This window comes from Natator depressus, chromosome 8 (genome assembly GCF_965152275.1).
Source record: "Natator depressus isolate rNatDep1 chromosome 8, rNatDep2.hap1, whole genome shotgun sequence".
NCBI lineage: Eukaryota > Metazoa > Chordata > Testudines > Cheloniidae > Natator > Natator depressus.
Window position 1 is genome coordinate 73168238 of NC_134241.1, and position 17090 is coordinate 73185327.

At 44.1% G+C, this 17090-nt stretch overlaps 1 protein-coding gene across 3 annotated transcripts in view; it reads left to right on the plus strand.

Moving 5' to 3' along the window:
- The window catches only part of BCAR3 (BCAR3 adaptor protein, NSP family member), a 117956-nt gene that overhangs the window by 88805 nt on the left and 12061 nt on the right, over positions 1 to 17090 (plus strand). For all 3 annotated transcript variants that reach the window (XM_074961303.1, XM_074961304.1, XM_074961305.1), the window contains 3 exons: positions 10292 to 10420; positions 11674 to 12110; positions 14190 to 14290. In XM_074961303.1, coding sequence (XP_074817404.1) covers positions 10292 to 10420; positions 11674 to 12110; positions 14190 to 14290 — 667 coding nt within the window. The remainder of the gene's footprint in view (positions 1 to 10291; positions 10421 to 11673; positions 12111 to 14189; positions 14291 to 17090) is intronic.

The following is a 17090-nucleotide window of genomic DNA, read 5'->3' on the forward strand; positions in this document are numbered from 1 at the left end:
AGCTTCCACATCACCCAGTAATGTCCTAATGTTATGAATGTAACCCAGGCAGGCAGCCTTTTATAAGAGGCCACCCTTGCAAGTTCATCCAAGAGAAAGATGGCCTTTGCAATGGCTTTTTATAGATGGTGATTTTTAACTAATATTTCTTCACTACGTGACAATCTAAATCTGATTCACTGGTATCTTTGGGCTTTACATATCCAGTTTCAGCATTCACATGAAGGATGTTCAGTCTGATTCCATGAGCTAGCAAGTCACCACAGCCCAGCTTTTGGATCTTTGTTTTTGGCATAAAATTTGTTGTTGTTGGAGAGTCTGGGCTGGGAAGGAATAACTTACCAAGATACTGTGAAATTTCACATAACTCTCTGAACCTTGGCTCCCCATTGACTTCAGGATCTGCAATGGGGTTTGTTTTGCATCCTTGGTAGCAAGGCTGATTTTTTTAAAAAAATCATGTTTGAAAAGATCTTCTTTCCTTCTTGACCTGTCTGCATGTCCTAAGATCTTCCAAGGGGAAAGCTCCTCTCTCTGAGTTCTCATGCTACTTTTACATAATTCATAAGGTTTCCACTCCCATATGCCCTCTAACACACATGTAACTGATATCTGTGCTACCCCAGTTCTTTTTCTGAGCATGACTATAGTGGGTGTAGTGAAGATGGTGCACGGAATGTGTTGCTAAAAGAGATAAAGGATTGTCTTTATGTTTGAGAACTACCCAGGGCTACTTTGTGCCTTTGTTACCACAATTTTCCTTCTTTGTTCAAACTCCTAAACTCCATGCTTACTTTTTACTCTGTACTTGCTTCAGCCTATTCCCATTTGCTGAAGTGGGAGCTTTATGTGAGTACATACATCAGCATTTGGCTTCTTAGTAATAGATTGGACATAAGCATTTCTCAAATACATTTGCATAAGCACATGGGGTCAAATCTTGCAGTCCTTAAGATTTACTCAGGCAAAAATCCCCATTGCAATTAAGGGGAATTTTTCTTGAGCAAGTACCATTCAACAGTTGAATAGGAACTTTGGGATTGTGACACATAAGAATTCAAAGTTTTAGGCTCCATTAGCTAAAGGTGAACCATATTCCCTAGTCTGTGAATGCTGTCGTTTCAGCAATTAAGGATTGAGTTATATTTACAGTTGGGTTGTGGGGAGAGTATTATTTTCTTACTGGAGTGAAGGATTGTACAACATAGGCCTGACCCAAAGCCCACTGGAGCCAATGAGATTCTTTCTGTTGGTTTCAGTGAGCACTTGACTGAACCCTGTGATATTGTATTGTATGCCTGTTGGGCATAAACCAGATCAGTGTCCATGTGGCTCTTCCATTCAGGAACATCTCCATACATGTCAGAAGGGCCCCACGCGCCTTGCCTTGTGGTGGGCAAAGGACACTCAGCTTGTGTGACTGACTTGAATTTCAAGAAAGTCAGTGAGATGATAATTGAAGTTTGCCTGTTACTGATACTTTTCACCAGTTGTTCCTCCAAAAGTTCCCAGTTGACACTAGAGACTCACGATTTTTCAGCCAGTGCCCATTTGGGTTTTCCATAAAATGTCATTCCACTCTGTCTGACTTAGTTCAGGTCTCTGGTTAATTCTAGGGTTCCCTTGGCTCAGTTTAAGATCTATATATTGGCCATCTCAAATGTAGAGTGAATCAAATAGAGACATCTCAAAGGGAGAGTTAAATCAGTCTGAACTTCAAAACTTTCTCCTGAACAAGCCTGACCTTGCCTTGTTATATCATTCAGTTTAGATCAGTTTTATGTCTCCCTCTTTTGGGCCAAATTCTGTCTCATGCACCCCTACATGTGGAAGGCTCTGACCTCATTCGAACTGGTGTGATTCCACTGTGCTGGGGCATGGGTTTCAGGGAGATTATGCAGGGGTCCACACCTTCTGTGAAGTGTGGAAATGGGTAGCCACCTGCCATTCTCCTCCATGACTGGGGAGGGCAGCAGCTGCAGGGTGTGTTGAAGCCCTGAATCTGCAGTATCAGCCATGGAACGCTACCTTGGGGAAAACTTCTTTCCTCCTCTGGATTTTCCCAGTACCTGACCTAAAAGTATGGGCTGTGTGCTATAGTCAAGATGTGCCCCTCTTGTAGCTGCTGCCATTGTATTAATCTACTTAAAGTTTCACATTGTCCAGGAATGCCCAGTCAGCTCTCACCTGTCTGGCCATCACTTATCTCTAGCTGAGGACCCTTGTCCCAGTCCCTTCTGACTGGGGATTTTAAGGCTGCACAGCTCCCTGCCCTACACTGCAATATCCCCAGCAAGCCAGTCTAGCTAAAGGCCAGCACCTGTGCTTTGCTTTCCCTTCAGGGGCTCTGAACAGTAGTTACCAGTTAACACACAGCTTCTTCTAAACAAGCACATTTATTCCTCAGGTAAAAGCATTACAGGGAAAACATTAAAAACAATAAAAGAAGCTGCATGCATCAATATATGAGGCTCTAGTAAGGGTGGGGGCGCTTGCACAGAAAGTCCTATTCATTTGCTGGATCAGAAAGAAGGCATTGGGTCTGTTTAAATACAGCCTTTTTATGCCAAAAGTTCTTTCTTTATCTGTTGGTCTCTGGAAAATCCAGTTTGAACTAGCATATGCAAGCCTCCCCAGGGGTTGGTACCTCTCTAGAGGTGTTTACACCTGTCCTGGAGTGATTTACCTTAATCACCCCCCACAGTTCTTAGTTCATGGAGGAGTTGTGGCATCCCTCTTCCTGGAGTTGCATACAATTCCCGGCCCATAGTGATACATAAGCCATTCACACACTTAATGTACTATGATCCCCAAAGATGTTGCATGTGGTTGCGATATCTGTCACACACCATTTTAGTTCCACAAACATTTTCCATTTTTTGTGAGAAATTAAGGGAAATCTAAGCAGAGAAGTCAGGGCTGTGGTTCAAGATGTACCATTTAGCAAGAGAGTCTTCCATCCCTCCACTTCCGCCAAAGTAGTGTTTGAAATTAGTCTGGGTTTTCCATGCTTGCAGTTTTACAGGCTAAGTGCAAGAAAACCACCAGGCAGGAGAGAATAAGGACCAAACAGAATGCTTTCAAATAGTAAACTTCAAATAGCATCCCATTAGGGATATTTTTTGCAGGTGATTACACCTATGCATGTGAAATACTTGATGCAAGTCTGTCTTGTTTAGTAGTTTAGGGGCTAGGGAATTGTAAAGGATGTTTTGTGGTATCCAATACCTTTAAATATCTTTATACATGCAGTGCCAGGTACTTACAGCAAATGTCAAAAGAAGGCAAGGTTAAACTTACTGCAGTAAGTGTACCTTTTAAACGGAAGCCACAAGTTTTACAGTAAATATTGAGTTTCTCTTACCTTATCTAGGCCAAATCTTCTCTTATTATTATGAGAGAGGAGCAACCTGAGAAAACTGGTGTTGGATTCAGATGAGCCCCACTCACTCCCTACAGTTTGGAAGCTTTTCCAGACCTTGTGAGTTTTCCCTTTCTTTTCCTCAATTCTTCTCCTCTGTTTCATCTCCTATCCTCTCCTGTCTTGCTCTCCCTCACCTCCCAAATCCCCAACATCCCTTTCACCTGTGCTTCTATTCCTTTGGGAGTTTTCAGTCTAGCACTCTGGACAGCTGCTCTGTTCAAATCATGTGAATTCTGGGGTTTTCCCCGTATCTGAAGCCAGGGCATACCTCCCTCCTCCCCTCATCTATTCTAAGAAAGTGCCAGAACTTGTGAGATCTGAAGATTGCAACTAGGCTAGCAAAGACTTCAGGATGGACTTAACCAAGAGCAGGAGGCCTGTGGGGGGTTGGGGAAAAGATGGGTTTGTGGGATACGTAGCTGAATTTATTAGAACCTTGGGCAAGGTGTAGGGTTGGTTCAATTCCTGGTTCAGGTGATGCCCCCTTTTTTTTCCTAATTGATTCATTGATCTCTAATCATAATACTGCTCTCTGCTTTGAAGCCTTCTCAAAAGTTGAGCTTTTCCTTTCAAAGCAAGAAGAATCAGAAAATAACAAGGCTGCCTCTTGGGGCTAATTTAAATGTCTGCTAGCTAAACTGTGCCCATAGCAGCAGGAAATAATTGAAATACTATCATGAGGATGAAGGACATAAGGGAAGCTGCATGAGCAGAAGACGCTAGCGAATGGTCTGATGAAAACCTCATCAGGGTTTCGGGTTACCTTTTATCAGGAAAGTTGAGACCTACAGAAACAACTGTAATAGTCCTTAGATGTGCTTTGAGTAAATAATACTTTACCAACAGGCTACACAGAGGTATGACAGTGAATCCCCTGGGTAACCAAAAATGCATCTGGAGATTTTGTGCAGTAAACATCTTGGACAGTTTCCAACATATATTTTATAAAGAAAACCATTTGTGTCTTCATAATTCCAGCCAATTTGGATTAGGTTAGGTTTTATTATTATTATCGTTGCTTCCTATCCATTTTTAGTGTAAATTAAGATTATTTAATTTGTTCTACCCACCCTCTGACTATATAATACCTGACTCTCAAACTCAGATAGAAACCAGATTTGGTTTATTGCTTCCCATTAGAATTGAGATAAGCCTCCAAAGCAGAAGCAACATAAGCTTTGGGGATGTATGTAAAACAGTGGGCCTGACTCTCTTCCTCCTTATTCTCGTATTAAACTGATGTGTCTCCATTGACTTTAATGGAGTTACTCCAGATTTACACTGGTGTAGGGGAGAGTGGAATCTGCCCCGTTAGTCTACAGGATAAACAACAATTATGAGTTTAGCTTGCAGACAAAGGGCGAGTCTACATTACAGCACTATATCGGCGCAGCTGCAGCGCATCTGGTGAAGACGCGCTATGCCGAGGGAGAGCGCTCTCCCATCGGCATAATTATTCCACCTCAGTGAGAAGTGGAAGCTGTGTCAGTGGAACAGAACAAAACTTGCCTCGCTTGGGGTGGGAGGGAAGGCTTTTTCACACCCCTGTGTGACGTAAGTTATATTGATTTTAGGCTGTAGTGTAGACCTGCCCAAAGCTGCTACAGAGCAATGGGCACCGTTCAAAATTATCCTAATGTGATTCGTTCTGAATGGAGGATTAAGAACTAGGGCCTGCTGTAGTAGAGAGGTCTCTTTGGAAGAATCCCATCTGCACAAATAAAAATAATCATTTTCATTTGGATGTGAGAATAGTATATTTTAATAGGAACTTCCCAGAACAATAGGTTTGTCAAATTTCATACATATAATATATGATGATAATCCAAGTCACTTTTGATCGTTTATCCTAAACAGGCAAAACTGAGTGAATCTTTTAGAATTTGATTTTCTTGAACTTCACTGGTATTTTCCAATCTTCATTGCACCTAACAGCTTATATTTGCCTTTGAAATGCAAAATCACATATAGTATCAAAACAAGCCTATGGAATTAATGACAGGTTGTGATCCTAGATTTAATGAGACTTGAGGGGAAATCCTTCGTACAATGTGATAAACGCCGCAAGTTTAATTGGAAGAATGGTAAAATAATTGCAGTGGTCATTTTAAACGTTTTGCTGAAAATTAAAAGCTTGGGACCATGTGTTCCCACTGGGATTCTCAGCAGAATTCAACAATGAGGGAATCCCTTGGGCAGGCCCTTGTGGATTAATGAAGTCAAAGTGGCTCTGTGCAGGCACAGGGACTTGCCTACATGGTTCTCCTTGCAGTATCAGGGCTGCATATGAAGGAGTTGTTATTACCGGTTGGAGATCCTGAGGAATCTGAGCTGCATGCTTCCTTGTTTCTCTGTCCGAGTGAGTTATGTCACAACACGGATTGGAATAATAGGATCATATTTAGAGGTTGAAAAGACTTTTATCACCCACTCCACCATCTCTCTGCAAATGCATGGTAGAAGCAATGCTCCATTCAAACCTCTTTATTGTTTATTATTATTAGATAACTGCTGACAAAGCGTTTGTCTCTGTCCAAGACACAAAATTAAGACAAATGCTGCTCAATTTAAAAAAAAAAAAAAAAAAGTCAAGACAAATGAATCTAATCTATGATTTATTTGCTGTTGCTCTCTAAGTACAAACACCACAGTTTTATAAATAGATTTGGGCTAGTGGTAGTATTGTCTGTAGGATGCCCCTGTTGTGGTAGGTGCTGCACAGATGCATAGGAAGACTCAGTCCCTCCCCTGAAGAGTTTAAAATCTAACCATTTTTATTCTAGGTTCCAGTCTGTTGTGAGTTTAAAAGGCTGATCATGAATGTTAACTATTTGGCTAAGTTGGATTCCTTAAAAATGTTTTTCTTACGATGAGCACACTGTTTCATTACTTTCATTTTAAAGCTAGTGAATAATCCAGTTATCCATGATTTATTTCCTGCATTATATTAAATATGTTCCTGTATCCTGATGAGAATAGCTGTGATAGATAACCCAGCCTCCATTTGTAAGATAAAAGTTAGTTGTCAGCATTGTTCACTATGAATGAAATTCACTCTTGAGCTGAAGGTCTGGCATGATTATATTTTATAGATCTGTAGCATCTTTCATCCTGATTGGTCCTGTAGCATGTCACAAAGTCATATTCCATTATACAATAATAGCATCACCCACCACTGAAATGGTCTCATTTCTAGAGCAACCCTTGATTAATGATATAAATACTGCTTTTTTTATATCCAGAAAATTTGCAGTAAGCAATAGATTACATCAAAACTCTTTATTTAGGAGCTACAATCCATGAACAACTACACTACAGAAATACTGTCTGATAAATGTGTTCCATCTAATACAGTAGATGTATATACAAGATATTTAGAATTACATTTGTGCACCGAGTTATTTTGATTTGGCCTAGTATTTTTAAAACTCCCTATGGCAATTTAAGTGCCCAACGTCTAGCCACTTAAAACGGGAATTGGGCAGCTAACTCCCTTAATTACTTTTGAAAATCCCATCCTAGATTTGTACACTAACCAGGGGCGGTCCTACCAATTTTGCAGCCCCAAGCAGTCGCCGCCAAATTGCTGCTGAGGCAGGAAGAGCGGCGGAGCTGCCGCCGAATTGCCGCCGCGGGACACGGGCTGCCGCCCCATTCTAAATGCCGCCCCAAGCACCCGCTTGGAAAGCTGGTGCCTGGAGCCCGCCCTGACACTAACTTCCCTAAGCAACTGCAAATATATAATTGGCATGATGTTGTCATGCAGATGCAACAGTATGCCTCTTTAGTCCATACAAATGCTATAATTGTATCTCATTTAGCTTTAACCCATTTAATGTAGGACAATATTTTTAATCTTTCACACCTTTCCTTGTATTTAAAGATCACTGGTGCAAATCTTGCGCTGGGCAGCTAAGTGATGACGATGCTGGAGCTGAGTTCAGTGGATCTGCCAATTTGCTGATCTACTGGATACTCATTCATGCACAGACACTCACATGCACCACAGGGGAGAGTGAAACAGCTGTGGAGAGCTGAAGTAGCAGCTGCAAAAGTGACTCATTAGTGCTCCACAGGCCACAGCTGCAGGAAGGATGGCTCCGTCCACCCCACCCCTCTGAAGGTCCCCTGTGCAATGCTCATTTACTTTGCTTTACTGCAGGGAGGGATGACTTGGCCTATTGTTTATATCTATGCCCCCGTTTTTCTAAATTATGCAGTGCATGTGGGAGGAATCTTACACTGAGTGCTTGGCCCAACTAGCTGAGCCAGGCACCAAACACAGGTATTGTGAGGGATGGGGAGACTACAAATCCTCTCCCCTACAGGCTGCAATGCAACCAGGGAGCTGATTTGTCAAGACTCCTCTACATCAATGGCCAGAGTCCTTGCCGCAGCCCCTTGCATGATTCTTTCTGCACCCAAGCTGTGGCCTTCTGTGCCCTCCCATCACTGCATGCTGCTGTGCAGGGAGCTCCATGTATAGGATATACACCCAACCCCCAAATCCTGCCCGATCCCTGAAGCAGAGAGGCATTCTGGCTGCAGGAGAAGGAACAGGACTTGTCCCTTGTTGCACAACATGAGTATCTCTGTTAACCAGGTTCACCTGTGTAAACAGCATGGTAACATGGCTGACAAACAAAATTGCAGGGGGGTTTAAGGTGCTACTATAGTGCTTCATTGACCTCAACTGTATAAACTAAACCTTCAACTATTTATTGTCTAAAAAGGCACATAGGTTTTCCTTGGAAGAGATAGGAAGAAAATTCATCTTAGAATGAATCTGTTTAAATGATGTGGGCAGCAGAACGCCCACCTCTCCTGAAATTTTTCCATCAAGAATATGCTCTCTAACAAACAGTTGTAACTTGGTCTATTCCAGGCTGCACCGAGGCTTGTTGATGGGAGCGCAAAACACACAGCATCTGCTCTCTGTTATATGCTGAAAGGACGCAATGATGGAAACTCTGGAGAGCACAGCGATCACAGAAAGACTGTGATCAGTGGGTGAACAGCAGTGTTCTCCACTCTTTTTATAAACAATGCATAAATTGTACCATTCAATCAAAGTGTCCTGTGAAAGGAATCTGGGCGCCTTGGATCCCATCCAAATAACTTAAAAAAAAAAGAAGTGTCTGGCCATGGGGGGAAAAATGTTCTGTGGTTATTGTTTCATTGTAACCTACCTCCTATCGGGCCCAACATTCCGTGTCACTTTAGCTCTGGCTTGTTTATTTTATTTTTTGGAGGTAGCATCTGTCTCTCTCCAGGATCAATGTAGCATCATGTCGGTTTCCACAAATAGCCGAATCCCATTAAAATATTTGATAGTTGAACATATGGGGCTTTCTGAAGGCATTTCAGCAACTTTAAATGTAGGGTTTGAATCACAGGCCTTGCAGAGGAAGTTAGAATGTCCAAAGAACGTCTCCCCTTTGAGAATTTCTGGAAAATTGGACAACAGTGTCCTTAGTGGTTCTCTGGAGAAGGAGCCACACCCTTCATGGATCACCAAAGTCACACTTAGGGTGACCAGATCACAACAGTAAAATATCAGGACACATTGGGGTGCCATCGACCCTGCCCACAGTCCACCCCTGCTTCTCCCAGGCTCCGTTCCCACTCTGCCCCAGGTCCCAGCCCCTCCCTGCTCGGCCCCTCCGTCCCGCCACCGTGCCCTTCCTCACCCACCGGCCTGTCACTGGCTTACTGCGTCCCTCCTCAGACCCCACCCACCACTCACCTCCTCACTCCGCTGCCAGAAACCCCCATGCCTGCCCCGAGAACCCCCACTCGCTGCTGGCTCGCTGATCGCCTCCCACCCGCCCGCCACTGGCTCACCGATCACCTCTTCACCCTCCCCGCCTGCTGCTCGCCTTTTCACCCCCCTCCACTCGCCTCTTCACACCTGCCCCCGCCTGCTGCTCGCCTACTCACCCCTCCCGCTCGCCTCCTTTCCTGAATATCGGGACAAATGCGGTCCCAATCGTACGTTGATCGGGATGCGGGACAAAGGGTTAAATATCGGGACAGTCCCGATTTTTATCAGGACATCTAGTCACCCTAGTCACACTCCAGAGAAAGACTCAGAATCCCAGATGGAAGTGGTACGTCATTTGGGAATAGAGGGACACGGCAACCCGCTGAATATCCTGCGCTTGTTGAAAGGGGGAGAAATCCCACAGAAGATCTTATGGTTGTTATATTATAGAGATAGAGGAATCCCCCAGAAGACCTTACACATTGTAGGGAGGTGCCCTAACGGGAACCAAGATTTTTGCTCTCTTCAGGAAGGAATAAGGAGAAATGCCAGAAGATGCAGGCTTCAATAAGTCTGTACTTCTACTTAGAAGTAAGTGTTTTAAGGGAAACTTGCCTTTAATAAGGCAGATATTTCACATGCAGCATAAGTACTGAATTGTACACTCTGTATCTATCCTGATAGTTTAGGATATTCTTTCTTAGAATGGGGCAAAAAAGCAAAGTTCAGATCTGAATTAAACTGCAAAGTCTTGGGGCGGGGGCAGAAGCTTTGGACCCATCTCTGCTTCTTATCTTATATGGAATTGTTACTGGGAAGATGCAATTACTGAAGTGGCTCAGTAGGTGCATGTTATCTCTCGATACACAGATGGGCCATTTATTATGCACTCAGTACAGTGTGTCGTCATTACGCACCTTCTCACCTGACACTAGTTTTTGCAAATACAACTTAGAGATCAAAGGCAGGTCAGCTTGTTAAACGTAGCACCCATGTTCCAGTAGCTATTGCAGAGTGTGTGACATATGGGATGAAAGTTTTGAGTGATATAAAATGTTAATGACTAAACCTGGCACAGTCAAACCTTTTAATCTTTATTGCAGTTTTCTAAAGAGAGGCAGGTTATGGACAACACCCCAGAGAAGCTGAAGAAAGAGTTAGAGGAAGAGCTGCAGTTGAGCAGCGAAGACTTACGTAGTCATGCTTGGTACCATGGACGCATTCCTCGGCAGGTACGTCCCTCCTGGGTCTTCCTTTCACAGGCAAAGCTGTGGGCTTTCATACAGATACAGACAGGTTAACGCTGGCGTGTTACAGAGGCTGCATGAGATCAGCAATTCAATAGAAAGGAATGCCTTCCAGTGTGAGAAAAAACCAGTGTCTGGTATAGTTTACTTAATATGCCTTTGTGAGAAATGAGACTGAGGGAAGAAATCCAGTTTCTTATACTTTAACAAATAAAAAATCATCCAATGAGGAGAGGTAAGAATGCTCCTCTGTGCTATAGACAAGCTACACTCTGTCCTCTAATATTGTTGTTCAGCTGCTGGCCTGAATTTAGATTAATATGGTTATCCAGAATTTTAAAATGTTCCAATCTTGTCCCTTTCTTTAGTTTGAAATGATAAAACAGCGTACTAGTAGTAATAATGATTAATAGTTATTTGGAGTAGCTATCTTTTTAGTTTGGTCGTCTACACCAAAAAGGGTTGTGAGTTCAATTCTTGAGGGGGTCATTTAGGGATCTGGGGTAAAAATTGGGGATTGGTCCTGCTTTGAGCAGGGGGTTGGACTAGATGATCTCCTGAGGTCCCTTCCAACCCTGATAGTCTATTCTATGAATGGAAAAACATCATGAGCTCCCCCTGCTGGCTCATCATCAACATGCACCTGGCAAATGCTGTTCTCATAGTTACGAGCTTTCCTGCTGCCATCAGCAGATGCTGAACACTGGGCAGAGCAGCCAGAAGCAGGCAGCTCTGTGGTTTGAAAATTAATGAATTAATGTTTGTCCAATGGGAAGGGCCAGCTTGGTTCAAAAAGAAATGGTTTTTTTCAGCTTTTATGTGCATATTGCAAAACAAAGAGAAGAATGGTGTGAAACCCATTTTAAAAATAGCTCTTTTGTCTCTCTTGAGGTATATCACAGATTAGTTTCTTTTGACAAATTGGGGAAATATGCACACAAACTGCGTTCTCTGGCCCTGTCCTAGAAGGTCCTCCCAGATTCCTGTTGTAGAAAGTGTGTGGAATGGCTTGTGGATTTTAGAAGGAGCCAGAATTAGAGAGGGCAACATTCTGCCCCACGCTTTTCCTCCATCCTGTCTTTTCTGGTTTTAAACATGTGCTCACAGAGCCGCCAGAATTGGGCCCGACATTTAGGATTAAATAACAAGACTCTACTGATGTGATACTAGCCCAGGATGAGTATTCCCCTTCTGATTCTAAATGTGGGTTTTTTGTTTTTGTATGTTTTCTCTCTAAGGTGGCAGAAAGCCTAGTTCAGAGAGATGGAGATTTCCTGATTAGGGATTCTCTCTCCAGTCCTGGAAACTTTGTTCTTACCTGTCAGTGGAAAAACATCTCTCAACATTTCAAAATCAACAGAACAGTCCTCAGACTCAATGAAGCCTACTGCCGTGTTCAGTATCAGTTCGAACTTGAAAGTTTCGACAGCATCCCTGGGTTAGTGAGATGTTATGTGGGGAATCGCAGGCCAATATCAAAGCAGAGTGGAGCAATTATTTTTCAGCCTATCAACCGGACCGTGCCACTGAGGTGTCTAGAGGAAAAGTACGGAGTATCTCCAGTTCGACAAAGAGAATGCAATATCACTGAAGGAAAAACAGAGACTGCAATAAGGCTCAGTATATGCGGCGTGCAGTCCCAGGAGCACAGCTTAACCAGAGGAAATCTTTTAAGGTACTTTTCTCTTGTTCCACCGTCATCCTTAAAGGGGAGTCAAGATTCCAATCCTGCTCCCATTGAAGTCAATGGGAGTTTTGTCCTCTACTTTCATGGGGAAAGAATCAGACCTCGCAGTCTCATCTAATAACTCATTTTAAGGGCCTGATCCAAAGCCCAGTGAAGTCAGTGAAAAGACTCTCACTGACTCCAGTGAGCTTTGGCTCAGGCCTTAGAGGACTAACAGCTGTAATAAGGAGCTTTAAGGTAACTCTGTCTTCAATTATATTAATGTAAAACACAGAGATTACTGATGCCATTTGACTATGGCAGCAGCCTAATTTAAGTACAGATATTCTAACAAACTAGATGAATGGTGTAATCAGATTTTGAAAATAATCAGCTCTAAAATATCTTTGAAAAAACATGATTCAGGGTTTTTGCAGTGAGATCTGTTTCCTCAGCGAGATGGTGTTTGGTCTCTGCAGTGCTGGTTCTCCTCTCACTCACACTGGTGTGAATCAGGAGCCTCTCCACTGAAGTTAATGGTGTCAAACCAGAGTGAGTGAAATCAGACTCAGGCTCTGCAAGTACAATAATGGTGCAGCTTGTGCTGTAGCTTAGAAATAATAAAAATGCTAAACATAAATTGAAGGATAAAAAAAGTAAAAGGTTTGTTGTTTTTCTCAAGGTGAGCCCTCTTTCTTCTGCTGCTGTGAAGAAAATGCCACAAATGGGTTAAGATAGTTAAAAAGAGATAACGTGAGATGACTAAAATAAAGTGTACTAATAAAGCTGACTGTCTGGAAGGAGACAGCTGATGGAGTGTAGTTCTTCATTACTGCTAAGTTCAGGTGTTGTATTGAAAAAGTCTTAGCGTGCCAACAAAAAAGGGAACCAAACTGCTAAAGCAACTTTTTGATGACAAAAATTCCAAATCATTGTCTGGGAGTCTGGCCCGGATCCTGGAATCTGATCTGCACAGCTGGACACCTATGCCTGTATGGAGCAACCCTGACTTGAACGGGACTCTGGGGGAGGAGGGGCTAGCCCATAAGGAGTCGCAGTGAAGTCCATGGAACTTCAGACAAATGCAGAGGATTGCTTGTGCAGCAGTGGGGTCTGGACCGCTAATGATGTCTGCTCTTGAACTGAGAAATGCAGTTGGTAGACATTGTTAATGCCTATTATGAAAACTGCATGTTGGCTGAGCAGTCGTTCATCCAAAGCCTGTAAATAATTTTCTGCATCTGCTTTTCCTGGGAATGTCAACCAAAGCATGTCCTTATTTACTCTCCTGTGGCTGAACCAGGGCAGAAATGGAAGGGCAGCTTTCTTTTCTGTTAGCTCAGTGATACTCAGACTGAGGCTCGCGAACCGCAAGCGGCTCTTTAATGTGTCTCCTGCAGCTGTTTGCAGCACATGATATTAAAACAGTGGTGTGATTTAATTATTAACCAATCAGGATGCTTTTACTATGTTATTAACCAATTGTAGTTGATAAAATAATAATAATACTTGGTCAGCCATTTTGCTGTGAGAATAAACTAAATATTTATCCAGTCATATTGTTTAAATCTGAATGTATAGTTCTATAGTAAATGAAACAATGAATTCAAACTACTGTGGCTCTTTTGGGTAATATTGATTGTTAGTTTGGCTCCTGAACCACTGAGATCTGAGTATCACTGTGTTAGAGAATGGATTCTTAACCTGAGGGTTGTGACACACACTCCAACCAGGGGACACACTCCTCCTCCCTTCCTGTATGGCTAGGAGAGAAAAGGAGTCACAAATCTTTCCTCTGCTGTAAGAGGGGGTCACAGCATGCAAAAGGTTGAGAACCTGTAAAGCATTAATTTCTGTCCTGCCATGTTGTACAATTACAGACCTGTCGCCATGTTGCACAAAGCAATAACTCTCAGTACTGAATGCTCAGAGCCAGATCTTCACCCATACTAAGGCCCCTTTAAGCGGCTGTAAGTGGGAAGCTGAGGCCTCTCCTTAGTTCTGGCACAACTGAAAGTTGGTCCTGTATGTTAAGTGTCCTACTGCACTTTAATGATATATTGTTGTGTTGGCTTTTTTCCCCCTCAGAAACAAAGAAAAAAGTGGTAGCCAGCCAGCTAGTTTGGATCACGTCCAGGAGAAAAGATTCTCCCTAAAGGCTCACCAGTCAGAAAGCTACCTGCCAATAGGTATGTCTGTAGGCAGATTTCTAATAACGCCTTAGAAGATGCATGCCAGCAAGCAGTCAGCCTTCTACCCTGTCTTCAGGTTACATTTTAAAATGCTGGAGATTTTCAGAGACTGGAGCCCACATGAAATTCACGGTTTCAAGTATGAGGGTACTGAATACAGTTAGCATCTGATGACTGTTCAGTGGCCCGTGGAAATGGAGTTGATAGGCTCATTATAATAACTAGAGTCAAGCACTCTATTTAGAAGGCACCCATCAACTTGGTATGGCACCCTAGTGCCTAGGTTTACACATCACAAAAATGATGATCATGATTGGCACGAATAGGTCCACTTCTTGGCAGTGTCACCATCTCAACCCTAGAGTTTTACAAGACCCTCAACAGTTTCACTGATACCATCCTGCCCATAGCTGCTTGAGCAGCTGTGGTAAACCTGACGCAGGTAATGCAGCTAATGCAGAATCAGTACTCTGCTATTTTCCACCCCTGGCTACTGCTGGTGGTTAGGGAAGAGGAAGTGGGGCAGCTGTACACTCTGTTCCTCTGATCCCCCTTTGCTCTTCCTCTCTCTGCTTATATCACAATTCTGCTGCTGCTGCTGCCCCATGTAACTTTCCTGGGGGGCAGCAATATGAAATTTACCAGAATGTGATCAGTTTCATTTGCATTACCCCACTGATAGAAGACTTACTAGCACTTGCCCAATTGCCAGAGAAATTTTGCTTACCTTCCCCACCCCACCCCACCCCACCCCCCCGACCTACCTTCCAAGCTATATCTAGAGGGGAAAATTGTAAAGGCACCCCCTTATATGCCAAACAGGAGCACTGTGTGAGGAAGCTTGTGCTGAGGTTGTGAGTAGCCCTGTGGATAAATTCTGGCCTTTGATTTCCAAGGCGGTCAATCTTGAACTTTTCTAGAGCACTAAATCTGTTTAAAAAATAAAATAAAAGGAAATGGGTGTTGTGGATTTTAAACTGATTTCTAAAGGCAGGAGTTCTCAAACATTTCTGTGGAGTGGCCCGCACCTTAATAGAGAGAGGTTGTCTAGTCATGCGCATCTCTTCCTCCACCGTACTCCCAGACATAATTGAACAAACTGCTTTCCCTGCCATTTGTGATCGGATGAACTGCCTTCCGCCCATTCACGATTGCAATAACATTGATGTAGTAACTATAACAATTACCCTGAAAAGTAAAATTAGGAAAGTATTTCATGTGTGATTCATGTATTTATTTATATTCTGATGGTGGCTAGAGGCTCCAATCAGGAGCAGGGCCCCTAGACACCTTGCAGACACATAGTAGGAGACAGTCGCTACTCTGGAGACCTTACAGTCTGGGCGGTCTTTAATGCAATGTAGCAGTTGGGGTAATGAGAAGTATGATGTAATCAGTCAGCTCTCTGCAAACAACCAGCAAGTTCTCCGTGGGCCACAGTTTGGGAACTTCTGTCTTAAGCAGGGGTGGGCAAACTTTTTGGCTCGAGGGCTACATCAGAGTGTGAAACTGTATGGAGGGTTGGGTAGGGAAGGCTGTGCCTCCCCAAAGAGCCTGGCCCTCACCCCCAATCCGCCCCCTCCCACTTCCTGCCCTCCTCAGAAACCGCAACCCATCCAATGCTCCATGTCCCCTGACCACCCCCTCCCGGAACCCCGGCCCCTAATCACCCGCCAGGACCCCATCCCCTATCCAACCGCCACCCCCCTTCTCCCTGTACCCTGGCTGCCCTGACCCCTATCCAAACCCCTGCCCCCAGACAGGCATCCCCGGAACCCCACCCCCTATCCAACCCCCCTGCTCCCTGTCCCCTGACTGCCCCAATCTCTATTCACACCTGCCCCCCCAGACAGGCCCCCCCGGGACTCCCATGCCTATCCAAACCCCCCTGTTCCCTGTCCCTTGACTGCCCCCTCCCAGAACCTCTGCCCCATCCAACTGCCCTCTGTCCCCTGATTGCCCCCCCCCGGAACCCTTTGCCCCTTATCCAACCCCCGCCCCTTACCATGCTGCTCAGAGCAGGAAAGCCCCACTACCCAGCCAGAGCCAGCCACGCTGCCACCACGCTGCCCAGCAGGAGCGGCGGGCCAGAGCGTTGGCGTCATGTCGTGCTGAGGCTGCAGGGGAGGGGGGACAGTGGGGGAGAGGCCGGGGGCTAGCCTCCCCGGCCAGGAGCTCAGGGGCTGGGCAGGATGGTCCTGCGGGCCGGATGTGGCCCGCGGACTGTAGTTTGCCCGCTTCTGGTCTTAAGAATCCTGCAGCCAGCCCTCATTTGATGTCAATGGGATGCTTGCCTGTGTGGTAACTGCAGGATGGGGCCTATGTGTGTAAATATTACAGTGTACGCACATTCCCTCATATTTGAGTCAACTGTCTTTTAGGGTTACAGAAGTAGAATCCCTGAAGTTCATTCTTTTCATACCTCACTACATGCCCAGACTCCACTTTAAGGAAGTATTTCTTTCTTTTCAAAACATGTCATTCTTAAAAATGACTCACAGGCCTCGTGTGGTGCAGCTAGATTCCATTTTTATCTGGCAGATCAAGTTACAAACTCACTCCCATTCCAAGCCAGGACTTTCCAGCTCTGACTGTACAGCCTTTGTGTGCTGTGGGGATGTGGGTTATTGTCAGTGTTACCACAGGGTGACATTACAGCCCAGCTGCTCTCTGTATCTGGGATTTTGTGAGGATCTGCTTGGTAGCTCATCTCTTAAAATATACGTTTTAAACAGTGTTTGACAGAATGAAGAATTTACATAATCTGAAACACTTCCCCCAGTAAACAACCACAGCA